We start from the raw sequence: 27249 nt of genomic DNA, 5'->3' as shown, positions 1-27249 counted from the left end.
GAGCAATATCAGAAGCTATACACTCTGGGATAAATAGGCTTCACTGAACTCTTACAGCTAAGTCACTAGACAAATAAACAAGAAAAGAATAACAACAGCAAGCCCCAGGATTGAGGAGAATCTATCCAGAGTTACCAAAATGTTATCAAAAATGCCACTTTGCAAAAATAAGTATGAAAGTGTGAACTCTACATAAGGAAAAAAGCAGGCAACAGAAACTGCATTTAAAAAACCCAGGTGTCAGACTTAACAAAGACTTCAAGCTGCTTTTATAAATATGTTTGAAGAACTAAAGGAAACCAGGCTTAAAGGAGAAAGAAATATATGCTGACAATGTCCCATCCTACAGAAAATACCAATAAAGAGACATAAGTTATTTAAAAATAACCAAATGGAAATTTGAGTTGAAAGGTATAATAACCTAAATGAGAGATTCACTAGAGGAACTCAACAATAGATCCAAGTTGGCAGAAGAATCGCTAAACAGAGTTAAAGAGATTAAGTAGTTTGAAGAACAAAGAGAAAAAGACAAAATGAAGAGGCTCACAGAAATGTGGGACACCAAAAAATATACCAATATATAGGGTATTGGGAGTACTAGAAGGGGAGGAGGAGAGTGAGGGGAAGCAGAAATAATATTTAAAGAAGTAATGGCTGGAATTTTCCCAAATCTGATGAAAAACATTATTCTATATATCAAAAAAAAAAAACAACACTAATTCCAAGTAGGATGAATATAAAGAGATCTACACCCAGATGTATCAAAGTAAAAATGATGGAAGACAAAGAGAAAATCTTGAAAGCAGCCAAAGAAAAATGTTCCAACATGAACAGCTATCTTCTCATTAGAAACAATGACCATCAGAAGGCAGTGGGATTACATATTCAAAGTGCTGAAGGAAAAAATAGTCAAACAGGAATCATATATCTGCCAAAATTACATCTCAAAAGGGAAATTGAAAGAAAGGCATTCCCAAACAACAGGAAATGTATAGAGTAGATTCACCTTACAAAAAAATACTTAATAAGTTCTTCAAGCTGAAAACTAGTGACCCAAGATAGTAATTCACATCAACATGAAAACATAAAAAGCACTGGTAAAGGTAATTATCTATAATAATAAAAGCATGATATGCTAATTAGATTAGACAGCCGAATGACCTTCTGGACGTCATTCCGGACATCCTTCTGGATGAAGCTGCAGTGGTGGGACCAAGGCAGAGGCAGTTAGGGGTGATCAGGCAGGCAGGCGAGCAGTTAGGGGTGATCAGGCAGGCAGGCAGAGGAAGTTAGGGGCATTGAGGCAGGCAGACGAGTGGTTAGGGGCGATCAGGCAGGCAGGCGAGCAGTTAGGGGCGATCAGGCAGGCAGGCAGAGTGGTTAGGGGCGATCAGGCAGGCAGGCAGGTGAGCAGTTAGGAGCCAGTGGTCCTGAATTGCTAGAGGGATGTCCGACTGCCTGTTTAGGGATCCATAGGGATCAGGCCTAAACCAGTAGTCGGACATCCCCTGAGGGGTCCCGGATAGCAAGAGGGTACAGGCCAGGCTGAGGGACTCCGCCCCCCCCATCTAATTCCAGAATATTTCTATCATCCCATAAAGAAACTCAATACGTAACAGCCCTTACTCCCCACTCCCTTCACTTCCCACTCCCTTCACTTCCCAGAATGTAATTATCTTCACTATATTCCTATAGTGAAGATAATTACATTCTGTATATATCTGTGCTATCAAATATGGTAGTCACAAGCACCTATGAATAATGCACACCTGAAATGTGACTAGTCCAAATGAAGTTGTGCTGTAAATGTAAATTACACACTAAAGTATTAACAAATACTTAGAGAAAAAAATGTAAAATATCTCTTTAATAACTTTTATATTGGCTTTGTATTTTCTTAATGAAATGTAATTCACATAACATAAAATTCACTATTTTAGTCTATAAATTCAATAATCTTTATTATATTCACTTTTTTAGACAACCATCACCACTATCCAATTCCAAAACATTTCTATCACCCCATAAAAAAACTCAATACGTAACAGCCCTTACTCCCCACTCCCTTCACTTCCCACTCCCTGGCAATCACTAATCTACTTTCTGTCTCTATGGATATGTTTATTTAGACATTTCATCTGATGGACTATATGGCCTTTTGTGTCTAGCTTTTTTCACTCAGCTTAATGTTTTCGAGGTTCATTTATGTTATAGCATGTAACAGTACTGTATTCCCTTTTATCAATGAACAATATTCCGTCATATGGATATATCATATTTTGTTTATCCATTCATTAGTTGATAAGACATTTGGGTTTTCACTTTTCGGCTATTGTGAATAATGCTATGGACTTTTGTGTACATTTTTTGTGTGAATGATACATGCTGAAATGAGACATTTTAAAATACGTGGGTTAAATAAAATGTTAAAATTAATTGCACTTGTTCCCTTTTACTTTTTTGTCATGTAGCTATTAGAACATTTAAAATGCATGCCTAGCACTGTATTTCTTTTTAAGTACATTTTTATATTTTTTATTATTTTTAATAGATTTTTATTGATTTCAGAGAGGAAAGGAGAAGGGGAGAGAGATAGAAACATCAATGATGTGAGAGAGAATCAGCTGCCTCCTGCATGCCCCCAAATGGGGATCAAGCCCACAACCCTTAATCAGAATCGAACCGGGGACCTTTTGGTCTGCAGGACGATACTCTATTCACTGAGCCAAACTAATTAGGGCCCTTGCACTGTATTTCTATGGGACAGCACTAATATAGCTAAAAATAGCTTTAAAAAACTACTGTTTATAAAGCCCTTAGCATGTTCTAGGAGACAAGATAACCAGCAACACTATCTTAGTTAATTCTACATTACCCTAAAAAGAAAGCATTATTAGCTATATTTTACAGATTGAAAATGAGGTTTAGAAAAGTTAAGTATTTTCCCTAACCCACACAGTTGTAAAAGAAAAAATTAATATTCATACCTGGATCTGTTTAGCTTTTCTAAAGTTATAATCACTACAGCCTGTTGCCAAATCTATATATATAAAAGCCTAATATGCAAATTGTCCCCTCCGGAGTTTGACTGAGAGACCGGGAGTTCGATCGCTCGCTATGACATGCGCTGACCACCAGGGGGTGATGCGGAATGAAGGAAAGCCCCAGCTGGCAGCCAGCAGCAGGAAGGCCCAGATCAGCTCTGATCGCTGGCCAGGCCTAGGGACCCTACCTGTGTACGATTTTCGGGCACCAGGCCGCTAGTATGTACATAAAGTATAACCTTAAATAAACAGGTTTTGATATCACAGTTAAACTTCACAACTGCTCTTCAGAAAACAGTACAAATAAAATTTTAAAACCCTGCCAGTCCACTTCAAGGCCAGTAAACACTGGATTATCTCATGTAACCAGTAAATAAAAATTGTAATCCCTTTTAGAAAGACCTGAGTGACCTTGTAAGGCCAAATATGACTATATTAATCCTCAGTGAACCTCATAAGGCCAAATATGACTATATTACTCCCTTGCTTAAACTCAATGACTCCCCATCATCTGCAGGAGAAAGTCTAATTCACTATCAATCTGATCCCTTCCTACCTTTCAGCCTCTAGAAATATTAAACTACATTATGGTACTGCTTTGGCTTTGTACACATACTAATCACTGCCTAGGATGCTCAGTCCCAGTTCCTACACATTTTGTTTGGTGAGTTTCTGTTTATCCTTTAAACCCTATTCAGATATTGCCTTCTATAAGTTTTTCCTGATCAAAAGCAGCCCATAATCACCTTCAACATATACAATATTTTGCTCATTATATAATTTCTACTTCTTAGATATAATCCTCTACAATAGAGCATCACATGCATTATTATACATTTTATTACAAAATATATTTATTTACTGTAAGCTTCTTTTTAAAATATGATTTTATTGATTTTATTTTTATTTTATTTTTAGAGAGGAAGGGAAAGGGAAATATAGAAACAATGATAAGAAACATTTATCGGCCGCCTCCTGCACACACCCTATTGGGGATTGAGCCTGCAATCCAGGCATGTGCCCTGACCAGTAATCAAACCAGTGATTGCTTAATGCAAGTATTTCAAACTTGACAAGACACTACACAATGGGAAAAAAAACACACGAATGTATTCACAACACTGATAACCCCAATATAAGTGACCACCAGAAAAAAGAGAATTAGAAAAGAGAAAAGAGAGCAAAAATGATATTCGCTATATTGGTTCAGTATAGAGGAGGTAGAAAGAGAATGAGTGGATAAGAAGAAAGAAAAAAATTTTAAAAAGAAATTTAAAAATAAGGTAAAATAAAATAAATAAATAAAAATAGAATGAAGAAAAAATAATGCAGAAAAAAACAAAATAAAGAAAAAAAATTTTAATAAAAGATTAAAAAATAAAAATGTGAAGTGTCATTTATTTCAGCTGAGTTTTAATGCTCCATGAGGGCTGGTTTAATATCCCACTCTTCTGTTCTGTCTACCACTTCTCAGTTTCCTGTTAAGTAGTCAGCACGTTGAAGTTCCAAGAGATCCACTGCTTTTCTGTCTGTCTATCTCCACAGCCTTGACTGCAAGCAGGCATAACCAATCTGCCCATTGTCAATTTTAATCTCTCAAGCATCTGCTTCTGACAGGGCTATAGGTAGGGAGGGTACTGTATGGCTTTCTGGGCCTGAACAGCTCTATTCAAATCAGTTCCTGAGAGCTTTTCGGGGCTATTCAGATTTTTTGTGTCCTTTGTACTGCTCTGGGTATAGTCTGGGTGTGGCTGTATTAGCTTCCTTGAGGCTGCTTGGAGGGGCTGGCTCTTCAGGAGAAAAATGGCAGCTTAGGTCCAGAGAAGTTAGGAATGTCCCAGTGCCAGACTCCTGGTCACCTCTCCCCGACCCGCTCACCTCCACAGCCTCTCTCCAGACTCCTCAAGTCTGCACCTCCACCTGCACCTCAGCCACGAGTGAGTGAGTGTATTTGAAAGGTCCTATGAGCTGAGTTTAGCAAATTAAAGCAAAGAGCAAAAAGGCAAAACAACTGCGCAAATGCTAGTTTCTCTCTCCCTGGCACCGCGGGGCTTGGGCAGTTCTTCAGGCCATCCCTCTGGGCCCAGCCTCTCGTGGCTGTGGACTTAGATCTAGAATCCCTGACACCAGCAGCCCTGGGGACTTCCTTTCTACAGTTGAATGTTACGCCTGTCCCCAAGGGACACGGACTTGGTGCCATGCAGCTTCCTTCTGACCCTCTCTGCTTGGTGGTCTCGTGATTCTCTCCAGCCCAGATCCCTGATCCTACTGTTCTCCAGGTGTCCTCTGCCCTTCCCGGCTGCAAACTGTCTCACCAGCTGTGTCTACTTAGCCAATTCCAGGTGTACGTTATTTGATTTAGATGCTCCTTCTCTCTGCTCTGGGATAAGGCTTGGGATATGTCTGCCTATTTGGCCACCATTTCCCCCCCTTCTATAAGCTTCTTAATGATCACAGTGTCATATGATTTTGTATCCCCAGCACCTAACATATAGCCAGGTACTAAGAGGTACTTAGTTAATGCTTATTATAGTTTCCTAATTTATTTGCAATAAAACAGCTGACCGCCTAAAATTTCTTAAAGTATATTCCACAAAACACTAGTTCCAGAATATTTTAATTGATGTTTAATACATATAAACATATATTAGTAACCTAATAAATTTAGAAAAGACCTAACTCTAGAGATTCAACAAATTTTATTATACAGAACTTCTAAGAAACTTGGGTTGCCAATGTCAATTGTGATTCTTTAAGGGGGGGGGGGGCATATGGTATGCAAATTTTCACAAATATGGCCAGAATTTTGTTTAAAAGAACTAAGATTCATGGAAAAGGTTACTATGTTTACGCCAGCCACTGGACTCAACATTGTCTATGCCAACAGTTGCCAACCTTTCAGACCTCATGGACCACCAGTGGTCCACAAACCACCAGTTGGCGACCGCTGGTCTATGCATTACCTCATTTAATACACTTAAAAAACCTAACAGTCCCTGGCTGGGTTGCTCAGTTGGTTAAAGCACTGTCGCAATACACCAAGGTTGCAGGTTCAATCCCTGGTCAGGGCACATGCAAGAAACAACCAATGAATATATCAATAAGTGGAACAAATCAATATCTCTCTCTCCCTGTCTCTCTCTCTCTCTCTGCATCCCCCCACTTCCTCTCTCTCTCTCTAAAATCAATCAATAATAGATATAGATATAGATATAGATATAGATATAGATATAGATATAGATATAGATATAGATATATAGATAGAGATATAGAGATATAGAGATATAGATATATAGATATATAGATATAGATATAAAACCTTAACAGAATAGGCACTATTATGAACTCAATTGACACATTAGAAAACTAACCAGTAAAGTTAGATAATTCACGTGTCCAAGATCACACAATATATGTTGGAGTCCAGATTAGAATCCAAATCTGTCTGACTCAAAAAATTCATTCTCTTCAACATTAAGCTCTAGTGGGGCCTTCCATTTTTGGTAGGGCATCAAACCAGACTACTACTTTAAAGAAAATTCTTTGTGAACTCTGACCTTGTGTCCTATTTACTAACCTGAAATAATGAGTGTTTACACTGGCCTAAAGGGACTGGGAGGTAGGAAGAACCTAAAAACTTCAGAAATGTTAGTACCATATTACATTTTCTATCTTTCTATTCTAACTCTCCCTTAGTTTCTAAGAGAATCATAAGTATAACACATCACTAGGAGGTGAAGGAAAGAGGCAAACACAAACAAATATCCAAGAAGATTTCTAATGTCATAAAGCAGAGCAAAACCTAAAAATATCCAGTTAAAATTATTACAGCAGGACACAAATAAAATAGAACTGTACTTCAAATCATTCTCACTAAAATTCTATATCTAGAAAGAGTCTGATGATTATTTCTGGTACCAGATTTTGAGGTACCAGTCTTTACAGAATAGATTTTTTTTTAATATTAGCATTGAAAGTTTTTGCCTAATTTTTTATACAGGTAATACATATGTAAGTGACTTACACAAAGCCTCAGTTAACATTTCGGTACACTTCTTTCCAGTCATTTCATTCAATGCATTAGTGTCTGGGTTTCTTCCTTCTGAAGTTACAGTACACTAGAAGCCTGATACATGAAATTAGTGCAAGAGTAGGCCTTCCTTCCCCTGGCTGCCGGCACTGGCTTCCCTCTGGCACCTGGGACCCAGGCTTCCCTCTGGCCGCCGACAGGCACCCAGGACCCGGACTTCCCGCCGGCCCCAGTTTCGTCCGGAAAGATGTCTGGAATGATGTCTGGTCTAATTAGCATACTACCCTTTTATTACTATAGATCCTGCTTTATTTATTTAACATTAGAAGAATTTTTTCCACATTAACATTAATCCTCATCAAATCTTGTAGAGGGCCGCCAGGGAGGCACCTGGGCATTTCCTTAATTATCAGCTGAACACAGGGCGTAGGCCGAGTAACGCCCTGGGAACATGCTTCCCCTATGAGGCTGGACATGTTAATCAGTTCTGACTTCTAGCAGCCCAGGTGTCAGCAGGGGCGGGTCTAGATATGTAAATCAAGTAATGCTGGGGCCTAGTTAAGAATGCAAATAAGCTCCTTTGATCCTAAGTTTTGGTGTTACTTCCTGGATTTTTGGGATATAAAATAAACCTACTGGGTGGCTCAGGGTCGTCGTCGTCATGCTGCCTCTCCATGAGAGAGGAAAGATGGCGTCCCACCCAGCCCCAGCTTCATGAATCTATTTTTGCGTCTTGTTTTCTTTATTTCTATTATTTCTCAATCCCTGGCCGCCTCCACTTAGAAGCGGTTCGTTCATCTCTCTTTCCGTGCGGGACGCGGAAAAGGGAGATCCCCGCCATGTCTGGCCCCCGCCGCATCAGGCCCCTGCAAAATCTTAATTTATATTTATAATATAATATACTTAGATTATATTTCTAATATTTTATTGTTTATTTCAGTTGTGCATCAATAGGTTGCTGCAAATTTTTCAGTGGTATAAATAATCTATACATATAAAGAGGTAATATGCTAATTGCCGTTATGGTGTCCCAGTAATGACCAATTTGCATATTGATGCGTGCACAGCAGGAGGGCAGCCTGAGCCAAGTTCCTGGGGGTCTGAAGAGAGCGCCTGACAAGAGCCCGGACTACAAAGAAGGAAGAGGAAGCAGACACGGGGAGCTCTTCCAATCCCCCTGCACTCAGCCCCCGCACCCCTGAGGGACAGACGGACACCCTATCCAAGCCCCCACACCCCTGGGGGGACGGGAAGGTTGACCAGATGGGGAGAAGACCCAGCCTCAGGGGTAGCTGCAGCCCACCCCTCTGACTCCCGATCTCTTCCCCACCACCCCCGTCAGGGGTGCCCATAACAATAGCATGCCAGCGACCACCCAAGGCACCCGGGGCCTCGGCCTGCTGCTGCTGGGCCCCCTCCGCTGGGGCTGGGCACACCTCTCTTCCCTACAACTCCAGACCCGGGTGGACTGAGCGGCCTCCCAGGGTCAGACCCTTCCCCCTCCCCCGACCCCAATAGCAGCAGGTCTCTGCAGCTGAAGCGCGCTGAACCTCGCTGGGGGCGTGGCTAAACCCGCCCTCCTAGCCCGCCTGGCTCCGCCCTGGCCCGGCCCCCACCCTGGTCCAGGAGATTGGAGCCCTGCCCTGAGCAGGTATAGCTGGGAAACAGCCATGTACAATTTGAAGAATATGGCACCAAGCGGGAAGGTTTGACAGTTACTCCCCCTTGGGCCTCGCCACCCTCCTAACACCCCCGCTAACTCCCTGCCCCCCACCAGTGCCTCCAGGGACATCCACCGCTACAGGGCTGCTGGCCAGAGCCCACCCCTTCAAGGTCTGCGGAACCCTATGCAAAGCTTCCATAGCTACAGTCCCAGGAAACAATCATGCTCTCCTCCCCTAATCAGCACCTGCTACCTGCGAGGGTACCCGTGGGAAGTTGGGGGAGAGCAGGCTGGCAGGGGGGCAGTTGGAGGTGATCAGGCCAGCAGGGGGAGGCAGTTGGGGCAACCAGGTGGGCAGGGGGGGCAGTTGGAAGTGAGCAGGCTGGCAGGCAGAGCGGTTAGGGCGATCAAGCAGGCAGGCAGGTGAGTGGTTAGGAGCCAGCAGTCCCGGATTGTGAGAGGAATGTCCCTGTGGGATCGGGCCTAAACCGGCAGTCGGACATCCCCCGAGGGGTCCCAGATTAGTGAGGGTGCAGGCCAGGCTAAGGGACACCCTCCCCACCCACCCCCACCCCCGTGCACAAATTTCGTGCATCGGGCCACTAGTATTGTGATAAAAATCTATAAAGCTTTCTTGTATTTAGGATAATATTCTTAGGATAAGCTCCAAGATATGAGATAAAAGTTTGTAAACAAATTTAAGGGACAGAAAAGCATTTAGAAAGTCCCTATTAGGTTAAAAAAAGCCAAGATAAAAATCATATATACAATATGATCTACTCTATGTAAAACAATATCCAAAGGAAAGAAATAGTATCTCCAGTGTTAAAGGTTTGGGTCATTCATATTTTCTTATTTATGCCCTTCTGTGTTTTCCAAGTATTCGACAATTCACATTCCTTAGGCAAATTAGTTATTTTTTAAGAATTAAAAAACATTTTTATTTTTTCCCTTTTTTCCTGTGCAAAGAGCTTCTACTCTACACAAGAAAGCCAAAAGAAAATAATGATGACCAATGCTACCATATTACAATTAAAAAACAGGAACAAGAAAAATTTCTTCAAAAAGCCCTAGGCTACCCTAGTCAGTTTTGCTCAGTGGTTATAGCATCACCTGCAGACCAAAAGGTCTCGGGTTTGATTCCAGGTCAAGGGCACATACCTTGGTTGCAGGTTCAATCCCTGGCTCCTCATGCAGGAGGCAACCATTTGATGTCTCTCTCTCTCACATAGATATTTCTCTCTCTCTCTCTCTCTCTCTCTCTCTCTCTCTCTCTCTCTCTCTTTCTCCCTCTCTCTTTCTCTCTCCCTCCCTCCCTCCTTCCCTCCCTCTCTCTCTCTCCCCTCCCCCCTGCTTCTCCCTTCCACTCTTTCTGAAAATCAATGGAAAAAATATCCTTAGGTGAGGATTTTTTTAAAAGCCCTAGGCCAATCTTCCAGTTTTCTTTCCACTTTTCTCATTCACCATCACACTTCTGAAGTTGGGCTGACATACCAACCAAAAAGAAAAGGAAAAATGGAAATATCCTTTTGAGAAGATGTTTCTTTTCAACTCTTATCTCCATACTCATTCTCTCGCTTAATAAGGACACATCTTTTTTCCCTTCTCCTCTTACAACTGCTTATTTAGCTAAAACATTAACTTTCATATTCTTTTAATATATTTTATTGATTTTTACAGAGAGGAAGAGAGAGGGATAGAGAGTTAGAAACATCGATGAGAGAGAATCATCGATCAGCTGCCTCCTGCACACCCCCTACTGGGGATGTGCCCGCAACCAAGGTACATGCCCTTGACCGGAATCGAACCTGGGACCTTTCAGTCCGCAGGCCAACGCTCCATCCACTGATCCAAACCGGTTTTGGCACTTTCATATTCTTTTACCCAAATAAAATGAGCCCCAAAATGAACATAGTAATAGGCACATGCCGAATTAAGGACTGTAATACTAGGAGTGCAGACTTGGATGAAAAGTACTAGTATATTAAAAACTTAACCTAAGTTTATCTGAATTTCATCTTTTTCCTAGTTGAACAAAAAGTCTTCTAAACCACCATTGGGAATACAATCATGGCTTGGTAGTATAGATTACATATACCTTCCAACACCAATATGTTTTCTCTTTCTAAATTAAATAACATCATTAAGAAGTTTAAATTTAAGTCACTCTTCCACTCAAAACTATAAGTCTTCTCACAGAGAAGGCTAAAGTGGAAACTAAGCTTAAAGTTTGGTAAAACAAATGGAAACATGAAAATATAGAAAAACAATTAATTTTAGAGGAAACATTCAGAATGCATATAATTGGATAAATTAAAAAGCGAAGAATTAATAAGAAAACTTATAGCAAAGGGAACAAGTCTAAGGGGTAATACCTAATAACTCTGCCTGACTGGTGTGGCTCAGTAGCTGAGCACTGACCTATGAACCAGGAGGTCACAGTTCGATCACTGGTCAGGGCACATGCCCATGTTTTGGGCTCGATCCCCAGTAAGGGGCGTGCAGGAGAAGGCCAATCAATGATTCTCATCATTGATGCTTCTATTTTTCTCTCCTTCTCCCTTCCTCTCTGAAATCAATAAAAATATATTTTAAAAAAGATACCTAATAACTTTACTAAATATGTAATAGTTCCCAGATGGAATCTAACCATGAAAAATGATATAAAAAACCAGGGTATAATCCTAATAAAATTTTTACTTTACCTTTCTAATTTGCTGTAGAGTGCACACAATACATTATACTTCTTCAACAGTCTTGACATAGCATTATCAACTTTGGTACTGGTATCAATTTCTTTTAGTAAGTAAAAAAATTTACAGACACTACAAAGGAAAGAATAGAAAAAAGTGAATCACAATTTTAAAAATTTATTTTATTTCATTTTCAAAGCATAGACATTTCAATTCAAAATATTATTAGCTCTATATCAAATCACTATGATACCCTTTGGAAGGAATTACTTTTTTTATTTTCCTAGAATTTGAAGAGAAAAATAATCCACTAGTCTTCAACCTACACCCTTATATCTATATATCTATGCCTACATCTATTTATCATTAAGAATATAAAAAAGGATAATAAAAGACATACATAAATATATATTTATTTCTATTATCTACCTATATGTTTTTAAAGCTGTAAGTTCACATTTATTTATCCAATTCCAACATAAACTCAATTGTTTCATTTCATGTTTATAACTCTTCATTGACAGTGAGAAAGCCTAGAACCCATTTATCTTTAATTTATTGACTCAATCTCCCTGTATGTAACCACCTTGCATTTCCAAAGCTCCCCCACATGGGTACTCTTCTCTCCTGTTCCAATTGACTTCCCATTCCTGGACCGCCCTCAAGGGTAGCCACCAGACCCATTCATAGGCTGTTCAGCAACTAAAGTTACAGGTTTCATTCCAAAAAATGGGCTGGAGTACTCAGAAAGTTATCTTGAGAACTGGAAAAATATAAATTTCAGCTATCAGCAAAGGGCACAAAGCCCAAAAAGAAGGTTATTAAAAGTTCCTTTGATATAGAAGGGATTAGGGCAGCCATGACACACTATGTGGAAAATCCAATAAAGGCGGGGAGAAATGATATGGAGTAGATGACCAGATTGTTACTTAGAAAAGAGAGTGGAACAAATGTGTAGATACATCCAGGAAAAAAAGAAATCAACCTTAGAATAGCATTTATTCAAGAACCACTCAGTTTCGGTTTTAATGAGATATATGGCATTACCTATCCATGGAGCACCATGAACACTGTGAACTGTGAATACAAAGCCTTCTTTTTCTAGGGTTAACTTATGTGACTGTCTATTCCTTCTGTGGCCCTCCTCTGAAGGAAAAAAGAGGCAGGGTAGACAGGCAGGCAGGCTGGCAGGACGGCATAAAAAGCCATAATTAAGACACATAGATTTGTTGATAACTACATATTCTAGACCAATGCTCCATGAGTGAATACTGGTCTGTGAAATGTTTGTTACCAGTCCACAATTAAACACAAGTACAGAAATTAAGAGTAAGCATGTTATGGCAATTTGACACTAATTTTATACCTGCTGAATCTTATAATAAAAAGTTTAGTCCTATGTCTACTATGATTTTGTTGTTTCATTTTTTTTTTAATTTATACTACATTTTAAAAAAAATATCAGTCTGTGACATATTGGAAATAAAAAACAACTAGTCCTTCACCAGAGCACATTTAAGATGCAATTGTCCAGATAACACTCCTGGATAGTTACCAGAACAGTGAAAGTTGCAAAAGAAAAAAGTGTACCAAATACATTACTATATTTATGACGTGCCCAAGTTATAAATCAGGTTGCTCTGTGAATACTCAAGCAAACGGGTTTAGGAAAAGCTTTGCCAGGAAAATTATTTCATTTTATAGATAAAAGATGTAATAGCCTTTCTCTGTCATATTTATTTAATAGTCTATGAATATAATACTGTATTGCAATCATCTGTTTACTTTTATCTTCCCCACTGAATTGAGTTTCTTGAGGTCGGAGATTATTTCTCACCTTTATATCATTACTAGAAGCCCGGTGCACGAAATTTGTGCACGGCGGGGGGTTGTGCCTCAGCCCAGCCTGTACCCTCTCCAATCTGGGACTCCTGGAGGGATGTCCGACTGCCCGTTTAAGCCCAATCCCACTGGGATCGGGCCTAAACGGGCAGTCGGACATCCCTCTCACAATCCAGGACTGCTGGCTCCCAACTGCTTGCCTGCCTGCCTTCCTGATTGCCCCTAACCGCTTCTGCCTGCCAGCCTGATCACCCCCTAACCACTCCGCTGCCAGCCTGGTTGATGCTTAACTGCTCCCCTGCCAGCCTGTTTGCCCCCAACTTCCCTCCTCTGCCAGCCTGGTCACCCCTAACTGCGCTCTCCTGTGGGGTTGATCACCTCCAACTGCCCTCCCTTGCAAGCCTGGTCCCTCTCAACTGCCCTCCCTTGCAGGCCTGGTCCCTCACAACTGCCCTCCCTTGCAGGCCGGGTGCCTCCCAACTGCCCTCTCCTGCTGGCCATCTTGTAGTGGCCATCTTGTGTCCACATGGGGGCAGCTATATTGTGTGTTGCAGTGATGGTCAATCTGCATATTACTCTTTTATTAGATAGGATAGAGGCCTGGTGCACGGGTGGGGGCCAGCTGGTTTGCCCTGAAGGGTGTCCAGGATCAGGATGGGGTTCCCTTGAGGCGTGGGGCAGCCTGAGCTAGGGGCCTGTGGTGGTTTGCAGGCCGGCCACGCCCCCTGGCAACCCAAGCAGAGGCCCTGGTATCTGGAATTTATTTTCCTTCTACAATTGAAACTTTGTAGCCTGGAGCGGAGCCAAGCCTGCTGTTCCCTCCGGGGTGGCAGCCATTTCTGTGGCGGTTAATTCACCTTCTACAATTGAAACTTTGTAGCCTTAAGCGGGTGAGCCCGGCCAGGGTGTGCGGAAAGCTTTGCTTCCCCTGTTGCCGCCGGCAACCCTGGCCTGCTCTCTCAAGCTCCATTCTGCCGCCATTTGTTTGAATTTGTTTACCTTCTATAATTGAAACTTTGTAGCTTGAGTGGAGGCTTAGGCCTGCAACGGCTATGGAAAGCTTGGCTTGCTCTGCTACCTGGGAAACCTTGCTCTCTGTGGCTGTAGCCATCTTGGATTGGGGTTAATTTGCATACTCGCCCTGATTAGCTGGTGGGCGTGGCTTGGATGGTGGGCGTGGCTTGGCTGGTGGGTGTGGCTTATGTAGCAGAGTGATGGTTAATTTGCATATTACCATTTTATTAGAGAGGATAACCTAGCATATTACTATATTACCTGATAGTTGTTCAAGTTTTCTTTCTTGCCTTTTTTTTGGGGGGTGGGGGGTGGGGGGACGGCAGGTAATGGGGAGAAAGGGCTACAGAAAAAGAGATTAAGACCCCATCAGTGCCCAAGATGTTATAGGTATTGACTATGAACTACAGTAAACCCTCAATTTTGTAGACCTTGATTTAACGCATTTCGGATTTAACAAACAAAATTTCTGGTCCATATGCTACATGTGAAAATTAACACTCTGGTTAATTTTAAAATGCTTTTAGCCAAGATGTGCTTATAATTAAATTAACATTTTAGCAAATAGGCCATATGTTGGAATAAACACTGTGGTAATTCCACCAACATAAATAAATCTATATTATAAAAGTCCAGTGGCCGTAAAGCCAGAACGACCAAATGACCCGTCACCAGGAGGTGCATGGATCACCTCAGTCGCTCCCGGCCCGCGAGCTGCTCGCGGTGGCAGGGTGGGGCTCACGGCCCACGCATGGCGAGGCGGGGCTTGCGGCTTGCGCGGCGCAGAGGAGCTCGGGGCACAGAGGGGCTCCCAGCGGCGACCTAGTTGTGCACAGCGGGTCTGTGGTCCCACCGGCGCCACAGGTCTGGGTCTCACGCAATTTTGCATGCTGGGCCTCTAGTATTATATATCTACAACTATAGTCTACATATTTAAATCCAAGTCAGGGCTTGTAAGCAGTATTTAGAAATGATTAGCATGTGATCACACCACATTGTGTGCAGTAGGTAATTGGTTCTATTGTCAAATGGCATGACTTTCTGCAGCAGTTTTAACAAGTTAGGGCAATGTTCCCACATGCACTAAGCCAAGCCCCAGCCTTATGCCTTTGTTTATTCATGTGACTCATGAGTGCATGCATTTACTGAACCTATTGAATATAAATTTAAAATTACAGTGATATATATAGAAAACTTTTCATACATACCTAATTTTAATTACACAAAATGTGTCTACATAAGTAAAAAAAAGGTAAACTAATTTGTCAATTTAACATATGCATTTGGATAACCTACTTTATTATATAACGGACTTTGGGCCTTAACCCCTTGCCCAAATTAGCCCATTATATCGAGTTTTTACTGTATTTACATCTCTATTAATCATAAGTTACTTAATTCTCGTAATTCTCTGAAGTAGCTAATAATTTTCACTTCACAGATGAGGAACTTGAGACTAAAGGCTCAGAAGTCTGCTCCAAGTAATATAGCTTATAAAACAACAGAGCCCAGATTTATATCCAGTTTATGTTAATCCAAACATCCATATTATTTATAATCTTCTAAAGCCGTTAAGTCATTTGCTGAATGGATAAATTAATGTGAAAATTTACTTACATATTTTTATTACTTTTCAGCTACATAAAAACTACTTTGATTTTGCAATTTTATTTAATAAAGTTAAACTGAAAGCTCTAAGAGGGAAACCAATTCTAATTCACTAGGTCAGCGATTTTCAACCTTTTTCATCACACATAAACTAATTACTAAAATTCTGTGGCACACCAAAAAATATGTTTTTTGCTGATCTGACAAAAAACTAGGTATAATTATGATTCATTCACTTTACTTGACAATTTAAGGCAAATGAAGTCAATGTCCCTGACTAAATACTAGTAGTCATGTATTGCATGTTTTAAAAATTCTTGTGGCACACATTGAAAATCACTGCAATAGGTTAAATATGATTATACCAGGCCTATGTTTCCACATTTTATATAGAGGTAATAAGAAAAAGTATTACAAAAAAATTGAAATAATTTAATGTATCTCATTTAAATAAAACACCAATTTTACTTAATTTTAGATGGCTTTATCCAACAGCTACAATTAAGAAAGTTTAAAGACAGTGAGAGACGTAATGATAATTTTGCCAGGACACAAACTGATACATTTTTAAGAAAGTGCAGCATAAATACACTTGCACTAAGGGCTCCATGAGAGAATGATAGTTCACTAATTGACCTAAGTCTTTATGTTTCATTTACTAATGTTTATTAAGAGGAAAGTTCAGGTGTAATTTTCTTTAATAGTAGAGGTGATATTATTGAAAATTTTTTACCTGGTTTCTATGTTTTTCTGCAGCTCAGTAAAAGTAAATGGCATCTCATCTAGGTCAACTGCTGCAATAAAAATACAGATGCCCCATAGTTCCTTTTTATTCTGAATATAACTTTCCTGAAAACAAACAAAAAGAAAAAATTCAAATATTTCATTAAATCATTCACAACTGAATACTGTATTAAATTTGTGTAATATGTAATTTTTTATTAAACATAACAAATAGTATTTAAACCATTATGATGACATATACTTGAGAGCATTGCATTCTACACTAATAACAAACACTTACATTTTATATTGTAAGACAAAAGAAATACCAGAGAGATTTTAAAAAAAAAAAAGTTAAGTTACAACTTACTGTGGAAAATTTAGGGGTCAGTCAGTTCTTTGAAGTTCATTTTTCAATAATCCAATGTCATCAAAGCCAAGTTAAAAAAATTCAGAGTTCAGAAATTTTAAAAATAAATTGTTTAAAAAACAAGCCCATGCCCTAGCTGGTTTTGCTCAATGGATAGAGCATCGGCCTGTAGACTGAAGGGTCCCGGGTTCAATTCGGGTCCCGGGTTTAATTCCAGTCAAGGGCATGTGGCTGGGTTGCAGGCTCGATCCCCAGTAGGGGCATGCGGGAGGCAGTCATTCAATGATTCTCTCATTGATGTTTCTATCTCTCCCTCTCCCTTTCTCTCTGAAATCAATAAAAATATATTTTAAAAATAAATAAAACCCACTTTCTAATTTGATTGTCCTCTTTTTGCTTTAATTCACTCATTATTTTATCAATCTACTGATTTATGTATATTTTAACTTTGTGAAATTCATATCTCTGATCCATACTTGCTTTCTTACAAAATGAGAATTATAATGCATGCCTTACTTTGTAAGAATTAAATGAAATGAATGTCTTAGCATAATGTCTGGCATATAATTAGTATTCAATTAGTGATGGCTTTCATTATCAGAATATTTTTCATCTTTAGAATACACACTTTTTTCCCTAAAAATGTATATCACTGTCTACATAAGTTCAGTTTTGTTGGTAAAATTTGGATTAAATTGAAAACAAAAGGAATATCAAATTATCAGATGTTCTATTAAACAACTGTAATTATTTGCTTAGTCTTAATTGGAAATTACAATAAGGCTGAAAAGAATGTGATGCAATTTTCATTCTTTTGAAATCTCAATTATATAAAAGCTTTAGGAAAAGAATTGTTCTAGACCATCAAATTTATGCACAATAAAAAGCTTATCAGTATTTGATTTTAAACTTTTCATTAATTTTATCTACTTTGGAAATAATATCTTAAAACTAATGTTACAACTATACACCAACTAGAATGTTTAAATAAAAAAGACTGACAATATCACCCTGCTGGTGTTGTTCAGTGGTTGAGCATTGACTCATGAACCAAGAGGTTCTGTGTTCAGTCAGGGCACATGCCCGGGTTACAGGCTCCATCCCTAGTAAGGGGAGTGCAGGAGGAAGCCGATTGACGTTTCACATCGATGTTTCTCTCTATCCCTCTCCCTTCCTCTCTCTCTAAAAATCAATACAAACTTTTTTTTAAAAAAAAGACCAACAATATCAAGGGTTGATGGGGATATATAGCAATGGAACATTCAGATATTGCTAGTGAACATGTAAAATGATACAACCATTTTGGGAAACACGTTTGGCAAGTCCTTATAAAGTTAAATATATACTTTCCAAAACAGTTAGCAATTCTCCTAGATATTTATACACAAGAGAAATGAAAACTTTGTATAAAATATTAACAGCAACTTCATTCATAAAAACAAAAAACTGGAAACAACTCAATATCCAGAAACAGGTGAACAGATAAATTATAGTATGTCCATACAATGGAATTAGTCAATATTAAAAAGAAAAGTACTAATAAACACAACAAATCTCAATAGACAAATCTCAAAATTATTACACTGAGAAAAATAAGCCAGATGCAAATGGGTTCATATTGTACATTGAGTATGGGTACAATCCTTTCATATGAAATTCTAGAAAAGGTAAGACTAATTCTTAATGTCACAAAGTAGATCAGTTGCTGCCTGGGGACAGGAGTAAGGGTGTTAGGGAATAACTAAAAAGGAGAATGAGAAAACTTTCTGGAGTAATCATAAATTTCTATATCTTAATGGTGGTACATACATGGCTAAGTACATCTGTTAAAATTTATTGAACTGTTCACTTAAAACTGGTTAATTTTAATATTTGTAAATTATACCTCAATAAATTAGATTTTGAAATTACACTTACTATTTCTGAAACTGATTATACAAAGTATACATGTGTTGTTTAATATTATAATGACTAAAAGTATATTATCTATAATAATAAAAGTGTAATATGCTAATTAGACCAGACAGCCGAACAATCTTCCGGATGTCATTCCGGACATCCTTCCAGATGACCTTCCGGACAAAGCAGCGGCAGTGGGGGCCAAGGCAGAGGCAAAGGCGGTTAGGGGCGATGAGGCAGGCAGACAGAGTGGTTAAGTGCGATGAGGCAGGCAGGCGAGTGGTTAGGAGCGATCAGGCAGGCAAGTGAGTGGTTAGGGGCATTCAGGCAGGCAGGCAGGCGAGTGGTTAGGGGCGATCAGGCAGGCAGAGGTGGTTAGGGGTGATCAGGCAGGCAGGTGAGCAGTTAGGGGCGATCAGGCAGGCAGGCGAGCGGTTAAGAGCCAGGGCGTCTCCGATTGCAAGAGGGATGTCCCACTGCAGTCAGACATCCCCCAAATGATCCCGAATTGCGAGAGGGTGCAGGCCGAGCTGATGAACCCCCCCTCCCCATGCATGAATTTTGTGCACTGGGCCTCTAGTATTTTAATAAAATGAGTGAACAACAACTTTTGTATATGTCCTTATATTAATACTAGAGGCCCGGTGCACAAAATTCATGCACGGGTAGGTTCCCTAGGCCTGGCTGGCAAACAGGGCCAATCGGGGCCTTCCAGCTGCCAGCCAGAGCCTTCCTTCTGTCTGCTGGCCGGGGCCTCCGTTCCCCAGCTGCTGGCCACAGCCTGGGGCCTTCCTTCGTTCTGTGCCACCCCCTGGTGGTCAGCGCACGTCATAGCAAGCGATCAGTCCCCCGGTCGAACTCCCTTGGGGACAATCTGCATATTAGGCTTTTATATATATAGATGGTCAATTTCTCAGTAACTACTGAGAAGTAAAAGGTGGTTTGTCTCTATAGTAAATAACTTCCCAAATACCAGGTTTTTAAATTTTTATGCTTAGTTCTTATGTTGTTTTTTATTTGCTTCTTTGCTATAAGGCCTGTTGAACCTAACTGCTCTCAATGTGTCAGTTGTCAACAACTTCAATCTTTCTTTAAATTATTTTAAAAGTTGGGAAATGAAGTAACTAAAGCTGTAAAAATAGAATATGTTCTTTATTCATTTTTTAACAGCAAATTTTATTAGGATATAGCCAATACAATTCAACACGAATTCACCTGAAATAATAAAATGCTTAAATGAAATGTTATATAAATAGGTTCTGATTTTTAAGGTCCTGAGGAATTTTCCAATAAGCAAAATGTATGAACTTTATATCAGATAATTTATAAAACATTTTGTTCCTGCTGTTGTTCTAGTCACATTCCAATTAACTCTGTATTTAAATAAAATGCCTTTTCTTCTTCATACATATACCTAGGGAAGAAAACTAAATATTTCTTTTAAACTTGTTTCTATTAAATAATATTTTAATCATCTATTTGACTTAGTTCTTTAGAGGGAACCAGATTACGGGTGAGATCAACATTATAAAACTGGATGACTGATTCACCCGCAAATATTTTTGTGTACCTATGCAAAGAAAATTACCAGTTTCCAACTAGGAAAGTCCTGGAAGTAAAATTTCTCGATTAAAGAACTCAAGATTGTGTGTATATATATGTTATACATTAAATTAATTATATAAAATTTTATATGTAAAAATATATAAAATATGAAAAAAGCTTGCATTTGATTATCACCAGTAACATCCACTTCGATGTTATACCTGGATGCCACCAAGATTTGTGGGAAGGAAAGAATTTACAAAGTCATGAAGATTAGAATCAACTAAAAATCCTACTCTATAATCATTTTTCTCACTTTTTAAACCAGGAGATTTTATTAGGACACACCAAAAACAATTTAACACTCATTTGATATAGTAAATGCCTAAACGAAAATCATCAGTGTAACCATCAAATTCACAATCATTTAAAAATCATATCTTTACCTTCATATATGTTTCTTTGCACCTTCTAATTTGTTTTTTTATATCTTCCAAAACTTAAGATCTCTAATAATTTTTCAAGAAATATTCATTATGGCCCAACCAGGTTGGCTCAGTGGTTGAGCATGGACCTATGAACCAGGAGGTCACGGTTCAATTCCTGGCCCAGGCACATGCCTGGGTTGTGGGCTCAATCCTAGTGTGGGGCATGCAGGAGGCAGCCAATCAATGATTCCCTCTCATCATTGATGTTTCTATCTCTCTCTCCCTCTCCTTCTCTGAAATCAATAAAAATATATTTTTTAAAAAGAAGTATTCACTGTCTCGGGATCTGTTTTTGTTCATCAGTTTATGTTGTTCATTATATTCCATAAATGAGTGAGACCATGTGATATTTATCTTTCTCTGACTGGCTTATTTCAGATCAGACCATCAAACCTCAGAGGGAAGGTAGGGGAGGGTGGGGGTAAGGGGGAGGAGATCAACCAAAGGACTTGTATGCATGCATATAAGCCTAACCAATGGACACAGACAACAGGGGGGTGAGGGCATGATGGGGGGGCGGTAATGGAGGAATAAGGACACATATGTAACACCTTAATCAATAAAGAAATAAAAAAAACACTTCTAAAAAATAAAAATAAATAAAATAAAAAGAAATATTCATTATGCAATTATCATAGTTATGACTTTGGGCACACAGTGATGAAACTCACAGAAACAAAAACAAACTGTCTTCCTAGGACTTACACTCTATTATTTACATGAAGAGCATGGATTTTGGTTCAACAGTTTGCATACATACTCTAGGAGTATAACTGTGGGTGACTTGCTTAAATCTAATCAAACCTCAGTTTCTGCTAAAGTGAGGATGTTATTAATAGTGTCTAATCAAAGAGTCACAATGAAAATTAACAGTGAGGATGCTCTTAAGTAATCAGCATGGTACCTGGCATAGTACCCACAGAATCAGTTAACTATCAGCAGCAGTAAAACTATTTTCAGTGAATCGAGCACTCATTGCACTACACCATCTCTGTCTCAACACTATCCACTATCTTACCTTCTCTATACAATAAATACCCATCCTTGGGAATACCAGAATTTTATAGTTTTGTTTCATTTTGCTTTAAGAAAAAGGGATTTTTTTATTCTTAACCCCTGGCAACCATTGACCTGATTTTAATTCCTTTCCCAGAATGTGATACAAATGGACTTATATAGTCTATAGCCTTTTTTGTCTGGCTTCTTTCATTCAGAATAATGCCTCTTAGAACTCATCCATATTGTTGTACCTATTATAGCATTTATTCATTTAAATTGCTGAGTAGCACTCCATTGTATGAATATGCCACAATTTGTTTATCCATTCCAAGAGTTTAATACACTGTTATAAATAAGGCCACTAACCTTAAATAGCTAACTACAGTCTTTAAGTAAATGTACATTTTCATTTCTTTTGGTATACTTTCCCAAGGACCAAGGACATTGAGCACTTTACAAATCTTACTCAACATCCATATCACTTCTTTGGTGAAAGGTCTTTTTAAATCTTTTGCCAATTTTCTATTCAATTTGTCTTATTACATTGTAAGAGTTATTCATTTATATGTTCTAGACTCAAATCCTTTAACAGATATGTGTTTTGCAAAAATTTTTACTCAAACTCGTCTTTTCATTTTCCTAAACAGTATATTTCAAAGAGTATAAGTTTTTAATTCTGATGAAGCTCAATGTATTAACTTCTTTTATGGATCATGCTTACAGTGATATTATCTATAAAATCTCTGTGTAATCCCAGGTCACAAAGATTTTTCTCCTATATCATCTTCTACACGTTTAGGTCTATGATTCATTTGCGTTAATTTTTAAAAATGGTGCGGGGTAGGGATCAAAGTTCATTTTCTGCCTATAAATGTCCAATTGCTCCAGCATCATTTGCTGAAGGAATATCCTTCATTCGTTGAATTACTTTTGCACCTCTGTGTGCAAACACTTACTATATATGTATGTCTAAACTCTATTTCTGGATTCTCTGTTCTGTTCCATTGGCCTACTTGTCTTTCTTTTACCTACAATGTAGCTTTATATGTTTTGTTCATTTTTAGTTCACTTTATTCAAAAATTTTCAATCTGAAAGGTCATCTGACTTGTTTCTCATTGTTCAGATTAAGAAATTAAAGACTAGAAAGTTTATTGTTCCATTTTTTAAAGATAATTCCTCATCACACTGCTACATGATATTCCTAACATTTTCACTACTGAAATACTTTATCTCATTACCCCACCAAGAGTTTGGTATTCAATTGCTATACTATTCTGTACGCTTGATTTCTATTATATTGAGAAGGTTAAAGAATCACAATACCTACAGCCGCAACATTCTTCTCCACATCAAATAATTTCTAATTACCCTATATTCCAGTCTTCCTCAAAACTTCTTCAACCTAAGTTTCTCTTGTCTTCTGACTTTGACAAATAGACATTTTCTTCCACTCTCAAATTAACAATTCTAATCCCTCCCTACCTCCCACATTGCCTCTCATCTCCTTTAAGACTTAGTTTATTAATTCCTCTCTCTCTCTCTGTCTTTGTAATTTCTCCAACAGTTTTCTTCCTAAACTTCTTTCCCTTTCATCACAAATAAGCTTGTATCACCTTAAAAAAATAACCTGTCCTCTATCCCTGGACATTATCAAGCTAATGTCCTCACTACACATACAAACTTTTCACTATTCACACAACACACACTCACCACATATACTCTCACAATTCACACATATTGCATTCACTGAACACATACTCTCACTATACAAGCACTACTCTACTAAGGCTATTCTCTCAGCTTTCAAAGATCTCTGTCTTTCATAGGAAAGAAATAATAAAACTGTTACTATTTACAGATGACATGATACTATATAGAGAAAACCAAAAGAATCTATCAAAAATTGACAGAATTAATAAAAGAATTCAGTAAAGTAGCCAGATACAAAATTAATATTCAGAAATCAGTCACATTCCTATACATTAGTAATGAACAGAAGAAACAATCATATATGTGGTTACATCAAAAAGAATAAAATACCTAGGATTAAACTTAACTAAGGAGATGAAAGACTGTGCTCTGAAAACTATAAGTCACTGAAGAAAGAAACTGAAAAAGACACAAATAAATAGAAGGCTATACCATACTCATGGGTTGGAAGGATAAATATTGTTGGTTAATCCTCATCTGAGGATTTGTTTTTCCATTGATTTTTAGAGAGTGGAAGGAAGAGACGGGGGAGAGAGAGAGAGACACACACACATATCAATCAGTTGCCTCCTACACACTCCCAGACTCGGGCCAGGATCAGGCCTGCAACCCAGGTACATGCTCTTGACCAGGTATCAAACCCAGACCCTTAGGTCTGTGGGCCAACGCTCTAACTACTGAGAAAACCAGCCAGGGTAGGATTAATACTGTTAAAATGTCCCTACTACCCAAATCAATTTACAGATTCAATGCAATTCCTATCAAAATACCAGTGTCATTCTTCTCAGAACTAGAACTAATCCTAAAATTTATATGGAACCACAAAACACCCTGAATAGCCAAAGCAATCTTGAAAAAGAAGGACAAAATTGAACATATCACACTCCTTGATCCCAAACTATACTACAAAGTTATAATTAAAATAGCATGGCACTGGCACAAAACAGGCACTTAGATCAACAGAATAGAACAGAGAGCCCAGAAATAAACCCTCGTTTATATGGTCAACTAATCTATGAAAAAGGAGGTAAAAATATACACCGGAGTATCAACAATCTCTTCAACTAGTGATGCTGGGAAAACTACACAGATAAACCAGTATGCAACAAAACAAAAAAGAAACTAGACCACTGTCTTACACCATATACAAAAATAAACTCAAAATGGGTTAAATATTTAAATGTAAAGACTGAAACCATAAAACTCCTAGAAGAAAACATAGGAAGTAAACTACTTGACATCAGTCTGAATAATAGCTTTTTGGATACATCCCCTAGAGCAGTGGTTCTCAACCTTTCTAATGCCGCGACCCTTTAATACAGTTCCTCATGTTGTGGTGACCCCAACCATAAAATTATTTTCGTTGCAACTTCATAACTGTAATTTTGCTACTGTTAGGAATCGTAATGTAAATATCTGTGTTTTCCAATGGTCTTAGGCTCTACAGCAGCGGTTCTCAACCTGTGGGTTATGAGAACCGCGTAATATAAATATCTGTGTTTTCCGATGGTCTTAGACTCTACAGCAGCGGTTCTCAACCTGTGGGTTATGACCCACAGGTTGAGAACCGCTAGCAGGGTCGCCTAAGACCATCGGAAAACACAGATATTTACATTACGATTCATAACAGTAGCAAAATTACAGTTATGAAGTAGCAACGAAAATAATTTTATGGTTGGGGTCACCACAACATGAGGAACTGTATTAAAGGGTCGCGGCATTAGAAAGGTTGAGAACCACCACCCTAGAGCAAGGGAAACAAAAGCAAAAATAAACAAATAGGACTATATCAAACTAAAAACCTTTTGCACAACAAAGGAAACCTTCAACAAAAAAAAGAGACAAACTACTATATGGGAGAATACATTCGCAAATGATATCCTATATAATGAAAACCTAATATGCTAAGTGTCCGACCGTTCATTCGACCGTTCGACCAGTCGCTATGATGCACACTGACCACCAAGGGGCAGATGCTCCAACCAGTAGGTTAGCTTGCTGCTAGGGTCCAGCCAATCAGGACTGGGTGAGACAGGCTGGACATGCCCTGGAACCCTCCCACAATCCCTCCCCAGCCAGCTGGCCCCGATTGGGTCTGGGCGAGATGGGCCGGACACGCGCTGGAGCCCTCCTGCGGTCCCTCCCAGGCCTCGATCGTGCACCAGTGGGTCCCTTGGCCTGGCCTGCACCCTCTCGCAATCTGGGACCCCTCAGGGGATGTCGGAGAGCCGGTTTCAGCCTGATCCTCGCAGGCCATGCCGAGGGACCCCAGCGGTGCACGAAACTGTGCACAGGGCCTCTAGTATCCAATAAGGGGTTGATATTCAAAATATATAAAAAATGTATACAACTTAATAACAAAAAATAAACAATCCTATAGAAAAATGGGCAGAGAACATTAAAAAAAAAAAACACCTTCAAAAAAGACAGATGGCCAGAGACATATGAAAAGATGTTCAACATCACTAATTATCAGGGGAATGCAAACCAATACCATAGTGAGATAGCACCTCACTTCAGTCAGAATGGTTATTATCAATAAATCAACAAGTAATATGTGTTGACAAGGATATGGAGAAAAGAGAACCTTTGTGCACTGTTGGTGAGACTGTAAACCAGTACAGCCTCTAAAGAATTCCTCAAAAACTAAAAACAGATATACCATATGACCCAACAATTCCACTTCTGGTTATATATCCAAAGAAAACAAGAACACTAATTTGAAAATATATATGCAGCCTTATGTACATTACAGCATTACTTACAATAGGCAAGATAATGGAAGCCACCTAGGTGATTTTAGTATGTAAAACGGAATATTATACTGCAATAAAAAATAATTAAAATCTTAACATTTTCGACAACACAGATAGATCTAGAAGGTATTATGCTAAGTGAAGTAAGGCAGAAAAAGATAAATTACCTATGGTTACACTTATATGTGGAATAAACAAAACAAAACAAAAACATAGAAACAGAGACCAAAGAGATGTTTACCAGAAGGACAGGGACAGGGCGAATGAGTGAAAAGGGGAAGGGAAATATAGTCAATAATATTGTGATAATTTTACTCAGTGACAGATGATTACTAAAATTAGCAGGGTGATCACATTGTATAAAAAGCTTGAATCTTAACACCTGAAACTAATAAACCAATATAATTTGTATACCAAAAATACTTACATTTTTTAAAGTATTATTTCAGAAAAATATCTCTATCTTTCTAAGTTGAATGACCTTTTCTGGTTTCATCCAAGAAGACTTCTATGTAGCATCTGACACTCTTACAGTAAAAGTTTTTTCCTTAGATTTTAAAATACTACAACATCCTCATTCTCTTTTCTTTCTGTCACAACTTTTTCAGTGTTTCCTAACTCCAAGGACTTTTGCCCACCACCTTTCTCTTTTCCTTAGCAATCTCATCCACTTCCATAGCATCCCCATCACCTCCGTATAGATTATTCATACATCTCGTCCTACTTTCCAGCCAGCCCTAATTGGTCTCTCAAGATCCAGGCTTTATTTTCTGATGGCAATTTAAGATCTAAAATCTTTAACTGATGTGTTTTCTTGAAAATTTAAATGAGAATTATGAAAAGGGCTCAGAACAGCACGTTAAA

General features: G+C 38.8%; 1 protein-coding gene and 1 long non-coding RNA gene across 3 annotated transcripts in view; one reads left to right on the top strand and one right to left on the bottom strand.

The window, feature by feature from the left end:
- Positions 1-27249, top strand: part of LOC307104620 — a 186116-nt gene that overhangs the window by 6221 nt on the left and 152646 nt on the right. The window contains exon 2 of the long non-coding RNA XR_013813917.1: positions 19310-19335. This is a non-coding gene — a long non-coding RNA (uncharacterized lncRNA). The remainder of the gene's footprint in view (positions 1-19309; positions 19336-27249) is intronic.
- The window catches only part of RB1 (RB transcriptional corepressor 1), a 196880-nt gene that overhangs the window by 143624 nt on the left and 26007 nt on the right, over positions 1-27249 (bottom strand). For both annotated transcript variants that reach the window (XM_079779607.1, XM_079779608.1), the window contains exons 3-4: positions 16628-16743; positions 11443-11562 (exon numbers count right to left, since the gene is read on the bottom strand). In XM_079779607.1, the coding sequence (XP_079635733.1) occupies positions 11443-11562; positions 16628-16743 (236 nt within the window). The remainder of the gene's footprint in view (positions 1-11442; positions 11563-16627; positions 16744-27249) is intronic.

This window comes from Cnephaeus nilssonii, assembly GCF_951640355.1.
Source record: "Cnephaeus nilssonii genome assembly, chromosome: 8".
NCBI lineage: Eukaryota > Metazoa > Chordata > Mammalia > Chiroptera > Vespertilionidae > Cnephaeus > Cnephaeus nilssonii.
The sequence above is the reverse complement of the archived record's forward strand: the minus strand, read 5'-3'. Positions and strand labels throughout refer to the sequence as shown.